The 14967-nt window shown below is 38.0% G+C and overlaps 1 protein-coding gene across 1 annotated transcript; it reads left to right on the top strand.

The window, feature by feature from the left end:
- The first annotated feature begins 7422 nt into the window (after positions 1-7422).
- On the top strand, positions 7423-8632 carry LOC127220383 (eukaryotic translation initiation factor 3 subunit M-like). The gene is given in 2 exon segments (XM_051182219.1): positions 7423-7909; positions 7911-8632. Coding segments are annotated over 2 exon segments (1119 nt in total). The 5' UTR covers positions 7423-7478; the 3' UTR covers positions 8599-8632.
- The last annotated feature ends 6335 nt before the right edge of the window (positions 8633-14967 follow it).

Below are 14967 nucleotides of genomic sequence, written 5' to 3'. Positions count from 1 at the left end.
AAAAGCCCCTCTCTCGCCTACTGTAACTTGCTCTTTTCCACACTATGTTTATTGGTTTGGTTTAAAACACTTGGTCACATGGTAAATTATGGGCTTCCATGTCAATGATATCTCTCTCTCCTTAGAAATATTGGTTTCACCAAGACAGGCTCTCTGTCTACATTTTTGAAAATGTTAAAAGAAACTCTCCGAGAACTCCATACATGCATTGCATCATCTGTTCTATTGTTCCTAATTCAGGCTCATTTAGTTTGGTCTGTTTACTGAAACAAGCCCTGCGAGCCCCAGAGAATGTACTGTATGTCTTCTTTTCATTCCTGTGATCTCTTCCCTTCTCCACCCCTTCATTCTCACGCTGGGAAACTTCATTCTCACCTTGGCAAAGGAAAGTTCTCTTTCATTGGGTTTGCTTTTGTTTCTTCAGTGGATAACATTTCCAGGGAGCCAGAGGGTTGGGGACATTTGTGGCCAGGTAATGCCCTCCTCACAGGGACACTATTACTGAGTTTCCTTTTCAAAAAGATCAGCTAGTATGCTGCATAACACTTACTACTCTCACTTATTATGACTGCTCGCCTTTCTGTTTCTCAGGGAATTAACCCTGTAAATGGTTGCCTCTGCATATGGCAGTTTCTTTAGGATTTATGAATAATTTCTTTATTAAGTTGTTCCAGTAGAAACATCCCATCCCCTTGCTAGGACAATGACTGATACAGAAATGATTGTTGAGAGTGGCAGATCAGTGCTCATGGAGCCCTAATCTAACAAGAAAAACATGCAGGCTAGAATATAATGTTGATTTTCCTCAAAGTATCTGCAAATGTCACACTCCTGGAACAAGTATTAATCACTGTACGGATCCCAGCATGAGGGAAGGGACTCCAAATCTTAAGATCGGTTAAAATGACTTTCCTATAATTCTGCGACAGATGCTGAAATCTTTTCCAATATGTGAGTTAAGTTATGGCATTTCATAAGAAGTGGCGTGAAACCAAGTAGTTGAAGTAGAATATAATTGAATATGTTTGAGTAGGCTGAGATGTGGCACTTGCTAACATGAATTGCTTTCTGTGCTGGCTAGTATTATGTCAATTTGACATAAGCTAAAGTTATTTAGGAAGAGGGAACTTCAGTTAAGGAAACACCCCTACCAGATTGTTCCGTGGGGAATTTTCTTGATTGATGACTAATGTGGGAGGGCACAGCTCACTGTGGGCAGTGTCATGCCTGGGCTGGTGATCCTGAGTACTACAAGATAATGGACTGAGCAAGCCACAGAGAGTAAGTCAGTAGCAGTACTCCTCTGTATTTTCTGTGTCCTTCCCAGCTTGCCCTGAACTCCCTCAGTGTTGGAGTATGACCTGAAAATTGTCAAGTGAAGTAAGACCTTTCCTTCTTAAGTTGCTTTTGGTGAGGCATTTTATCACTACACTAGAAACCCTAATTAAGCTGGATGGGGTGGCACACACCTTTAATTCCAGAACTTGGGAGGCAGAGGCAGGCAGATCTCTGTGAGTTCAAGGCCAGCCAGGACTACATAATGAGTTCCAGAACAGCAGGGTTATGTAGCAAGGCCCCATCTCAAGAAACCCTTAAATAAGGCACGTATTAAGTCTGTGTACATTTTGAAGGTTTATAATATGGAGGGGTATGTGATCTGTTCCTTTAATCAGAGGACACTCAACCACTCCAGTAACTTCTAGGGTGGGATGCTAAGGCTCTATACTCAGGCTGTAATCTTAAAAATTATCCTATAGTGTAGGATGGGAATGAAGAGGGATTTCAGTTTCATTTGATGCAAAATGTGAAATGTTGCAGTGATAGAAACCTTACATTAATGATAAGGGTTTGGGTCAACGGCAGAAACCAAATTGATAAATAGGAGTCTAAAGAATTTCAGTAGATTATGAAATAAGCCAAGTGAATTTGAACAGGTGACAAGAACAGAAAAATCTTTGGGGCATTTACTGCAACTTGGTTCTATCTAGGAAGAGACACCTTAATAAATACCAATGAAGGTATGTTAAAGTGATTGCTTCAATAGGCAATATATAAAATTCTACCTGGATAACACTCCAGTCTGAAATAAATAAATGGGAACTGGCTTTCAGATTATTGAGACTACAAGGAGTTAATTTTCACAGGTGAAGAGAGAGACTGCCATCTCAGTGATGAATGGCCTTGTTGAAAATGCACTTAAATGTGGGCTCAAGCAAATGAGCCATGCTTTTATTAACCACTGTGAGGCAAAGGCAGTCCAGGATATATGAATGCTTCAGCTAAGCTAACCATGATGGACCTTTCGAATCTTACTTGATATTTCCTGGAGGAAGACAGAGCCTGACTACTAGAATTGGCACTCAACTTTTCTTCTTCTTTTTTTGTTTCCGAGCTCAACTTTGCTCTCAAACTGCATATTGTACTGACTGACCCAAGAGCTTCCATTTAAACAGAATCCTCCTTTTCCAAGGTGAAGGTGTCATTGTTTCACTTATTGTCACTAAAGCATATGTCCCTGAGACCTTAGTTTAGCCTTCTTCTAGTATTTAGAATCTACCAAAATAGATTTTTAGTGCACAATCTTAATGAAGTCAAACCTCCGTGCTTGAACATGTGATTTTAATAAACAACAATTGATTATAAAAATAACATTAAATTAGGTCTGCAGAGATAGCTCAGCTGTTAAAGGCTATGCTTACAGTCCAAACTTAATGACATTAAATTAATTGCTGCCTGCATACACTGTAACTCTTCCCCACCCCAGGTCTGGTTCCATTAAAATTAGTAGTTTCCACTGATTGCCCTCAACCATTTCGTCATCTTTTGAAATTCTCCTTGTGCATTGCCTTTCTTTAAAAAAGTGTTTTACGTGATCAATGGTTTACTTGCATGTGTGTATGTGCACTATGTATGTGCCTGGAACCTATGGAGTCCAGAAGAGGGCATCACACCCTCTGGGTCTGGAGTTGTGGATTAAGATGTGGCAGTGGGGACTGAGTCTGCATCCGCTTCAAAAGCAGCCAGTGAGTGTTTTTAAACCATCTCTTCAGAGCCAGGGTTGCCCTCTGGATGTGTTCCCTAGTCTATGCCATTTGTCAGTTTATCTCTTCTTGTGTTCGTGTTAGTTAATATGCTATCATTTATTTGTGTTACGTGTAGTATACATTAGTGTGTTATGTTTTATGATGTAGTAATATTACAATGAGCAGTTTTTCATAAATAGAAGTCAAGGCCTGTCTCCCCCATTACCTGTTTTTAAACATGCCACATGTAGTCTTGACCTTCATATATTTTAAAGAAATTTACTAATCAGCATAGAAAAAATATAGTGAGAATTTTAGTAGCGTTTCACTGTATTTAAAAAACAGCTTGGATTGAATTGATACCTTGTGGTATGATTATATTAGAAACATGATTTTCCCTCCAGTTATTTCTGCTCTTTCTATGATATCTGAGTGAGCGACGGTTTTTTTTTTTTTTTTTTTTTTTTTTTGCCTCTTTTATCTTGGGTCTTTTCATACATTTGGTAAGATATACTCTTAAGTATTTTGCAGTTTTGCTTGCTGTGTGATTATTTGAACATTTATATTGTCTTATCATTTACTATGAATCTATAGAAACACATAAAAGCTTTTCATTTCAAGTGCTTTAACTCTGTTATCTGTATGTATAATTCATGTAATATGTTCTCTAATACATTTTATGTCAGTTCTTGGTTGATGATGTAGGACTCTCTTTAAGTAAATAATCACATTCATCTGTGAGTAATGATGGCTTTATTTCTTGTTATTCAAGACTTGCACTACTTCCTTACCTTAATCCTCTGACCAGGTAATCAGATGTGCTTATCATATCAGGAGAAACAACTTCTGAGGCACTGGTCACTCAGCAGCAAAAGTAAAAGTTGTAAGTTTTTGCTAGGTAATAGAGATGATATATGAGCATGAAAGTTTTTCTAAAGCAAATCTTGAAAGTAGTATACAAAAAAGAAGAGATGCACAAAAAGGAAAAACTCTTGATAATAAATAAAATGCTCAAAGAAATGGGAAAATGGAAACAGAAGCTGTAAATTGAAAAGTTTATGCTGTAACAATACAATTATAAGGAATAATTAGTCACTGGCTCTTTAGGGTATAAGAGATTATTCAATATAATATTGTAATGAGAAAGCATGCATTTCACAAAGAAGAATTGTTGATGTTCATAATACTACTTGAGCTTAAAGTAGCATGTGAGGAAGACAACAAAGGACAATCACTTCAGCAAGAACTGCTGTGGAAGGACACATGTGCCTGGATAAGTACATAGTCAAATTCATTGGGAAATTTTAAGTTTAAGCCAAATTATTTCCCCTCTAGTGGCTAACAGATTTGCCAGTCAATGTTGCCCTTAGACTTCTAAAATCGATTTCCTTTATATTTCTGAGATTATAATGTAATGTCTTGTGTTCAACTTTCTGTTACTTTCCTCCAAACCCTCCCATATACTACTACTTCTCTCTTTCAAATTCATGGACTCTGTTTTCGTACTTTCTCTTTCATAATTTGAACGATTCTCCACTCCTACCCGAGGATTTTGATCTTATGAAAATATATACTTTGGTTTAGGATTCTCAAGTAAACCTTATCAGAAAATCTATATCCTGCGTGCTTCTTTTTTCCCCTCTGGAGACAGAGTCTTGTAAAGCTGAGGATCATCTACATCGCACTAGGTGGCCTTGAATTCTGATCCTCTTCCCCCAGCCTCCCAGGCACTGAATTATTGGTCTGCACCACCATGATTGAGCCCCACAGTTCCTTAGAAATTGAGTACACCTCCTTTAGTTCTGACGACCTTGAAGCACTTGCCACACTATACCAAAAGAAGAAGAGGAGTCAGGCCCTAGGATGGAGGGAAGAGGTGTTTGAAGTGGAAAGGGTATTAGAGTTCTTGAAACTGAGAAAATTTAAGAACAGTCAAAAATTGTTGTCTGATGGATGGCATTGACTGATGAATAAATCGATTGGATGGCTGTTTGTTATGTATGTTTCACAGCAGATCAAGAACTGTGCACTTCCTGTTTCATCTTGTTACTCTTTACCTAAGAATGAATGCAAGAGGAAACCAGTTGCTAGTGTGTGCTTGGTTAATGCCTTCTCAGGAAAGGTACCAGGTCATTTCCAAATCTCTTCAGTGAAAAATATGTATGTCTTCACTGCAAAGAGACCCAAGAATGGCTTCCACTAAGTACACTACCATGGATTCCCAAGGAGGCATCTGAGTCACTGGGATCACTGTTCACAATGCGAAGAAGGATGCTAGAAGGTGGGAGATGAGAGGAAAGCAACCATATAAACCTAAACCATGCATTAGTCCTTTAGTCCCAGAGGAAGTCTGCCCACTACTTTTCATCTACCACTGACCTAATATGTTTAATTTTATTCCACAACCATGTGAACTTGTTTTCTTTTAGCTCCTTACTGTTAGTTTCTTTGCACACTGCCTTTTAATTAAACTCCTAATATATCTATTTAAGGCCTCCTCAGACTGATTAATCAAATGCCACGAGGAAACTGAAACTCCATCATAAAATAGTTACTAATGTGTAAGGGGGGATTATTAAATTGCTGTTTTATTGCCCAAATTGACAACGATCAGTGATGAAGAGTGAGCACACGGGAGTCGCGTGGCAACGCACTCATCTAATTAATGAAGTGACAGCTTTATGCTGTGAAGTAGCAAAAGGACTTGACAAGACTCATGGCTTTCCTTAACTGACTAGAGCAGCTGGAATGCTGTTTCTTTACATCCTCAAATGCTTTGGCAGTAATCTATTAACCTTGTACCACTTAAGGAAGGAGGGAGGTGCTATTAACTTTCCCATGTACTGTCAGAAATTTCAGTATTCCTCAGTCTACATCTAATTCGCTAGCATCCACTCCCCCACCATATACAATACAATCAGTTATCACTAATGTGAAGCTTCTTGTCCTGTTGGATGAAGATTAGAGAAATCTACAAATAGTGACATGGATTTCCCCAGAAAGCAAAAGAAATAAAAGCTTAAGGCATGGACAGTTTATTAATGACTCTGAATTTATAAGCCATAGGATCTGAAATAGCAGAGAACTTATTCTGAATTAATTAGACATGAATAATACTACTGAATGTTTTTGATCATTGGTTAGACTATCAGATGACAAGTCAGGCAACTTAAGCTGCAGTTTTAGCAGGTTATTATTTTATTTGAATTATTGGTTTTGGCTACTTCTGTTTCTTGGCTAAATATTTTGCCGTTGTTGTGTTTGGATTCTGCTTAGATAGGCAATAAGAAGCAGATGGACTTTAGAACTGTGTCTCTCTCTTGAGTCTCCAAGAGTCTCTGGGGAACAAATGAAAAACAGTTTATTCATTTTGGTGATTGGGGAGTCCCAGATAGACAGGCTTCGTGGTCCTCCAAAGGCTAGCTGACTTCTAAGAGTCCTCTAGTCTGCTTCACAGTTTTCCCCTCCAAGCATCCTCTGTTAAATTACATCAGGAAACATCTGCCTCTCTTATGCATGTTTTGTAAGCTGTCATTGCTAGGTGGAGCCTCAATCAGATGTAACCCCAAGGTTATATGCATGAAGCTGGCTTCTGGAAACTAGCAGTTTCTGAAGGTAAACGATTATAAATGGAAATTTCAACTCCCCATGGGGCTGCTTGGCTGAGAAGGATTTGTGGGCTTGGCTCAGCTCAGTGGTAATTATCTAGACTTGAACATGGTTTCCTGTTTCAAAGGGAAAGACATTTGGCACCCATTCTTACAGGCGCTAAAAGGCCACATCATTTCTTTCCCAAGGATGCCAAAACCTCCAATTTCCAGACCTAAAATGTCAGTTCTCCTCACACCAGTATTATGGTCCCCACCACTTTTGGGAAACAGGTTTGCTTTTTTCTGGAACAGTACTGCAAGGAAGCCCAGTGGCTGTAACCTGGCAGAATGTCTTATGTCTCTGGCATATCATTTATGCCAGTCCATGTGGGACAGCTTTCAAACCTCCACAGCCAACCAAACATGTGCTTCTCTTGAAGGGATAGACTGTAGGTACTGAACAAATGGTACCAAGCTTTCTGTACAGTCCACTTAAAAAAATCCATACTTTATGATCTTGAGTCAGCAAAAGGAGCAATAAAAGTAGCATTTTATTTTTATTCTGAGCATCTACAATGTGCCAAGTCTTGTGTTACCCAGTGCAGATGATAAAAACAGCTCATAGACTTTAAAGGTTTGTGATCTGTAGTAATACATTTATAATATGAAAAGAGTGTGAGTCCAAGCAAAATTGAGAGGTGGGGGTGTGGTGTAATGCATTCCTTTATACGAGCAGCTCACCTAGTGTAGAGTCTCAGGATGTAGACATGGCTAATTCACTGTTTTAAGAAGCACACAGATGGCTCTTCCTTTTCCGGTCGGCGTGGTTCTCTAGCAGAGAGCCTTCCGCAGCCGTGCCTTCACCATGAGTGTCCCGGCTTTCATCGACATCAGCGAAGAAGATCAGGCAGCTGAACTTCGTGCTTATTTGAAATCAAAAGGAGCTGAGATCTCAGAAGAGAACTCGGAAGGTGGACTTCATGTAGATTTAGCTCAAATTATTGAAGCCTGTGATGTTTGCCTGAAGGAAGATGATAAAGATGTTGAAAGTGTGATGAACAATGTGGTATCCCTCCTCTTGATCCTGGAACCAGACAAGCAAGAAGCATTGATTAAAAGTCTATGTGAAAAGTTGGTCAAGTTTCGGGAAGGTGAACGCCTGTCTCTGAGACTACAATTGCTCAGCAACCTTTTCCATGGAATGGATAAGAACACTCCTGTAAGATACACAGTGCACTGCAGCCTCATCAAGGTGGCAGCTTCATGTGGGGCCATCCAGTTCATCCCAACTGAGCTGGGTAAGAAAGTGGATTTCTGACTGGAAGCTCACCACTGAAAAGAAACACACCCTCCTGAGACTACTTTATGAGGCACTCGTGGATTTTAAGAAAAGTGATGCTGCATCAAAGGTCATGGTGGAATTGCTGGGAAGTTACACAGAAGACAATGCTTCCCAGGCTCGAGTTGATGCCCACAGGTGTATTGTTCAGGCACTGAAGAATCCAAATGCCTTTCTTTTTGACCATCTTCTTACTCTAAAGCCAGTCAAATTTTTGGAAGGGGAGCTTATCCATGATCTATTAACCATTTTTGTGAGTGCTAAATTGGCATCATATGTCAAGTTCTATCAGAATAATAAAGACTTCATTGATTCACTTGACCTGTTACATGAGCAAAATATGGCAAAAATGAGGCTCCTTACTTTCATGGGAATGGCAGTGGAAAATAAAGAGATTTCTTTCGATACAATGCAGCAAGAGCTACAGATTGGAGCTGATGATGTCGAAGCATTTGTTATTGATGCTGTAAGAACTAAAATGGTCTACTGCAAAATCGATCAGACCCAGAGAAAGGTAGTTGTCAGTCACAGCACACATCGGACATTTGGAAAACAGCAGTGGCAACAGCTGTACGACACGCTAAATGCCTGGAAACAAAACTTGAACAAAGTGAAAAATAGCCTTTTGAGTCTTTCAGATACCTGAATTTTTAATGCAGATAATTTTGTTCTTTCCTTGAGGGAAAAACGTTCTAAGTCAAAGTAAAATCTTATCAACTAAAAAAAAAAAAAAAAAAAAAAAAGCACACAGATGATAATGAATGCATAGGACAAATATGCCTTTCTTTAATCAATCAACAAATGTTCATTGAGGCAACCCCTATGCTATATGATGCATGTATCAAACCAAGACGCTAAATAAGGATCCTTGTCTATCAAGGGGCTTATTACCACACACTCATTCATGTAAACAGTTCACAGTGTGATAGGAGATGTCATTTTGTATATGTTTCTCATACTGGTTAATGAATAAAGCACAGTTAGCCAATAGGAAAGGAAGATAGGAGGGACTAGGAGACAAGGAAGAAAAAGGAAGTAGTGAGGAGGAGTCAACATGGAGAGGCTGGGGAAATCAGATGCAGGCCCCATTCCCCGGTAAGACAAAAGCACGTGGAAATATTAGATTAACAGAAATGGGTTAATAATTAAGACAGAGCTAGCCAATAAAAAACAAGTAACTGGCCAACAGCATTATATCAAATACAGAGTCTCTGTGTGTTAATTGGGGCTGGTATGGTGGCAGGACAAGACCAGCAGGGGGTGGAAATACCTTACTCCTTAAAACAGTGCTAAGTAAAAACAAAACTCTGAATGGGATTTGAATAAAAGTTATATAATGTTCAAGTCTTAGCTCTTTGCTGTATCTATGTGGCTGAAGAAAGTATTGCATTTCCTTAAGCCTTGCAACTGGGTTGTGGTGATTAAAGGTAGTTAACATAAACACAGGACCTGTTGTACAGTCAAACACATAATAATTAATAGTAATTATAGTTATAAATTGGAAATTTTATTGCAAAGTAAACAATTCCAGGGTTTGAATGACCTGATATGGGTTGCGTTTTTTAACTATGTAAAAGTGTGTTGCATTTGTTTCTGCTGAATTTGTGTAATTATGTAATGATGTGTTGCATTTTTTTCACCTTGCCTGCCTAAGGCACCTTGGTCTAATAAAAGCCGGATGACAAATAGTTAGGCAGAAGAGGGTGCCAAGCAGAGAGAAGGCCAAACCAAAAGCCAGGCAAGCCTCCAGCCAGATAGATGAGAAAAGCTGTGAAGGTATGACATACACAAATGTAGATGAAGAGAAACAGAATAAAATATGAGCTAAGCTAAGGCCACACATTCAAAATTAATAAGTCTCTATGCCATGATTTGGGAGATGGTTGGTAGCCTAAAAGAAAGCCTGCTACAGTTAATAAGAACTAGACTGGGTGTAGTATTAGTTATATCCCTATGTGTTCAGACTTACTTAATCCCTTAAATGATGGTTTGTTGTGTTTTAATTGATCCCCATGTCCCCCCCCTCTCTCTCTCTTACACACACACACACACACACACACACACACACACACACACACACACACACACACACCACCACCACCACCACCACCACCACCACCACCACCACCACCATCATCATCTTCCAAGAGACTACGTCTATGCTTTTTAAGTAGACACCTATGGAACTTGTCCTCAGGATTTCCTTCATGCCAAGACAGACTTCTATGTGTAGATTTAACCTATAGTTCTGTCTCACAGGTTACTCTTTGGTTTCCTTAATTCCATATGGTGATCACAGCAGGATTAGGGCTGCTCTGCACAATGAAACATTATGTCACAATGGGAAGAATACTTGATTTACAGTTAAAATTACATCTTAATATTCCCATTTTTAGGGAAGTCACATGAATTTGGGAAAGAACTTTTGTTTCTCATTGCCTTGCTCTAGCATTGAGTATTATCTGTTTTACAATGGCCTTCAGTTTCTAATTGCAATGCTTCTGTAATATATCTACCAGAGTTAATCTATGCATGAACATTAGTTTTGGGACTTTAGCCACAAACTTCATATGTATTAGAAGATTCAAGACTGAGAATCAGAATCCAGGTGTAAGTGAAGGTAAAATGCTGGGGGATATAGCCCTTTGCCTCTTAAATCTGGGGTTTTAGAGAAATTCATTTCCTGAAAATGGAATGTGCACTTCTCATAAGTAAGCTTACCATTACCACCAGTGGGTTGGGCTGCTGTATTGTTTGTCTGTAGAATTCAAACACATAACCATTACCCATATCTTTGTAGTCATCACAATTTCTCCCATTTTCACTACTTCATTTCTTAGATGCACTAAATTCCAGTAGTGTTCATGATGTGTCTTTTTTCCCAAAGTGTGCTGGAGGTCCTATTGTTGACACTAAAGCTTTCTCATTTTGAGAACTCCATGATCACATGCCACTGCCTTTTAAAAACAGGGCATGGGTTCCTGATTCTGAGGGGCAGAGTGTCTGGATTTTAATTCAGCACAGCCTCCAATATATACTAGGTTCAACCAAATAAAATTAACTTTACTTATAGAAGATTAGTGGCATTTAGATGTTAGTCTGTAGGCTTGTGCTAGCCCATAAGAGAGACAAAAATTTTGAGAACAAATGCTAGGACAACTTTTATAGAAACTTGACATTAGTGTGGCATTAATGTTGTGACCAAAAGACTTTTTGTGTCAAACACCAAACATGGTATGTTTTCTACATCAACACAGTACCCACAGCTGCTAAATGTTCTTATCATTTCTACTTGCTTTTGGGTAGATTTATTGTGATGATATTAAGTATAAACCCTGTCATTGGAAGAAAAGCATTTTGTTGGTTCCTTTCTGACATTGTTGATTTTTTTATCTATCTCAAAAAAATGTTAGGATGATTTTGAATAGAAGTGATAAGGAAGATTCATGCTTACTTATTTTCTGCAGAGAAAGAACTCAATATTTTATTATTAATTGCAGTATTAATCACATCTTGTGACAGATTTCCTTTTTGTCTTTCAGCAATAGCAATTTCCAGTCTACTGAAATTACTGTTAATGTGCACCAAATTGTATCAAATTCTCTCTCTTGAGAGAGAGAGAACAAACATAGAAGAGGGAGCCATTGTTGTTTTGAAGAGAAAACTGAACCTAAAGAAAGGTCTAGAGACCTACAAGACTGCCACCAACTAACAATTTGAGCAACCATGGAAAGCCTACCATACATGCCGTTCCCCAATAGTGAGATCAACAGCTAATTTATCCACCATCATGGAGCCCTCATCTAGTACCTATTGTAAACAGAAGCAAACACCCATACCTAAACACTAAATCGAACTAGAATCCAGATGCAGAGGGAGAGGACAAAACCAGGTTGCAGAAACACATAGAGACAGCTGATCTGAACAAGGAGGAGCTAACGGCCCCCAGACTAATAGCTGGGAATCCAGCATGGGACTGACTCAGGCCCCCCTGAATATGGGTCTCAGCTAGAAGGACTGAGCAGTCTAAAGGACCTGAGACAGTGGAACCAGGATGTATCCCTGGTACACAAAAGACCTTGCAGACATATTCCCCATGGAGCGATATTGCCTTAATCTAGAGACAGGAGAGAAGTCCTAGTCCCTACTTCAAATGACTTGACAGATTTACATGACCCCACCTGGATGGCATTGCCCTATATGTGGAATTGGGGTGGGGGGATGGGAGGGGAGGGTGGTCAGGGTTAATGTGGGGGGCCAGAGAGGGTAAGAGGGAGGGAGAGGGGGGAGGGAAGAAGGAAGAAGGAACTGGGATCGACATGTAAAATAAAAAATAAAAAAATCTCTCTCTTGAAATCATCATATAGTTGTTCACTTTGTATGTGGGGAAGCAGGATTATATCTGTTATTAAAAGTCTTTGTACATGTGTGCTTTTGGATGTATGTGGAGGTCATAGGTTGACATCAGGTATTTTTCTCAATTACTCTTTCCTCAATTTTCAGATATACCCTCACATTGGATCTAAAGATGTTCATTCTTTTTTGTTTGTTTGTTTTCTTTTCTTTTTTGAGACAAGGTTTCTCTGTATTACCTTGAAGCCTATCCTGGAACTAGCTCTGAAGACCAGACTGAACTCAAAATCACAGAAATCCACCTGACTCTGCCTCCTGAGAGCTGGGAATAAAGGTGTGTGCCACCAACACCAATGTTCATTCTTGATTGCCAACAGAATGAATAACAATTTCTAAATATTAGACCAGCATCACATTCCTGGGATAATTCTCTAGTGCCAATAATAAATGTATTCTTGGATGGAAGTATGTGATGGAAATGTGCTTCCATATTCACAAAGAATATTGACCTGTATTTTTTTTTCACTGCATTATTTTCATCAACCTTTAGATATATGGTCCTGTCAACCTCATAAAATCAGGTGAGAAATTTCACCATGTAATTGATGTCTCTTCCTTAAGTGTGAAAACCAACCAATGATGCTGTTTGACTGTGGAGTTTTAGCTATGGAACTTTTTAAAGTTCTGATTTTAATTTTTAAATTAGATACAAGATTATTCATTTATTTCTCTTTAGCAGGTTTTGGTACTATGTGCCCTTTATATTTACTTGTCTTTAATTATATCTACATTTTCCATAAAGTGATTCATGCATTCTGATGTTTAAAGAATCCGTAGTGATGGCCTCCTGAATTCTCATCTGAAATTGTTTCTGCTATTGTTTGATCAGTCTGGGGAGTGTTTTCAGTTTTGTTAGTTGGGTTAAAGACACTGAATGAAGTGTGGTGTTCTCTTATCACTTTTGCATTTCCTATTTTATCGATTTCTGCTGTTTCCATTATTGTCTCATTTTCTGTAACTGTTTTTAGTAGTTGTTCTGATCATTACAACACACATCTTCAGCTTATTATAGTCTGTGATTAAATGTTATAACTTCATGTATCATCAAAAGATTTTGGCCCAACAGTGTAACTAATTTAAGACATGCTTTAAAAAGGTTTTAATGCTTCACTGTGTTTGCATCCCATTGTACAGCATTACTGATTTTCTTAAGATGTCAGTTACATTTGGAAGACATTAAATATAGCAGAAACTTTAAAAACTACTTAGATTTCTCAGAATCCATTCCTTTGAATAGATCCAAATTTATAACTGGCATTATTTTTTTTAAGCCTGAAGAAATTTCTTGAATTTTTATAGCATGTTCCTTCTGGAGATAAATTTTCTCAGCTTTAGTTTATCAGGAAAAAAATCTTTGCCTACACTTTCAAAAGCTATCTTTGCTTAATATAGAATTCTGGAGAGATCATCCACTATTTTTCTTCTAAGATTTGAGGATGCTACTGCAGTATCTCTCAGCTAGCATATTTCTCAGTTGATATTTAGTGAAGTTCTTCCTTTGGTCCTTTGTAATTAGTGTGTTCTTTCTTCCAGATAACCATCAGCTTTTTCTATCAAGTTGTCAGCAATATAGTTATGATGTTTACTTATTTTTTGTTATGTTTATTGTGTTCTTAGTTTAGTAGGTTCAAAGTTCTCAGAGATTAGAAAAACATGGCATCATCTTTTCTTTATGAGCTTGACTTCTTTCTTACCCACACCCATGTTAATCATGTGATACAGTCCTATGTGTCATTGACCTGCTTGCTCTGTCTTGCTGTTTTTTGTTCTCAGATAAATTCTATTGTTGCCTAAATCTAGTAAAATTTTTCTGCTGTTGATTATACAAGTCACAATTTCTTATCTTAGATATCTCATTTGAAATCTCTCAATGTTTCCCTTGGGTTAAATTTAGATATTTCAATTTTTTAACATCATATCCATCTCTTCTTCTACTTCTATTCTATTGGTAATATGGTGTATATTTATGATAATTGCTCATACAGCCTTGTGTTTGAATTCCATAAACTAATACATTTGGTAGTTTGCTTTACCCAATTGGTTTCATATTGTTGTAGTTCATAATTTTTTGTTCCTTGGGAAATCTGGCAGACTTTTTTAGCTGAAAATTTCCATCAATTTATTATGTACTTGTTTTAAAACAGGTATTCATTATGTTCATACCACAGTCATGATTATTCATTGTAGTCAGCCATCAATTGTCTGACTACATTAAGTTTTAATGAGCATTACCTTATGTTGTTGTTTCATTTTCATGAGAATGCTTCTCAATTTTGAAGAAGACAGCCTTTCACATGCAGGTACCACATTGTGCATGCAATCCAGCTTCTCAACTCAGTCCTAGTGAAGTGAAATTTTATATTCCTGTGATGCCACTCTGCTCTACACTTCCTTGATCTCAACTGTTGTTTTTGTAAACTATGTAAATGAGATCATGCAGTATTGTCTTTTTGTACCCATTTTCTTTAACTTAATCTAATATATTACAGAATTATCCATGTTTGCAAGAAATAACAGGATTTTCTTTCTTTTTGGATAGTGAATAGCACTCTGTGGATTATACATAGCACAATTTCATTATCCTTTTATCCAACAATGGGCA

The sequence above is a fragment of the Phodopus roborovskii genome, unplaced genomic scaffold, assembly GCF_943737965.1.
Source record: "Phodopus roborovskii unplaced genomic scaffold, PHOROB, whole genome shotgun sequence".
NCBI lineage: Eukaryota > Metazoa > Chordata > Mammalia > Rodentia > Cricetidae > Phodopus > Phodopus roborovskii.
This window is presented reverse-complemented; position numbering and strand designations above follow the sequence as displayed.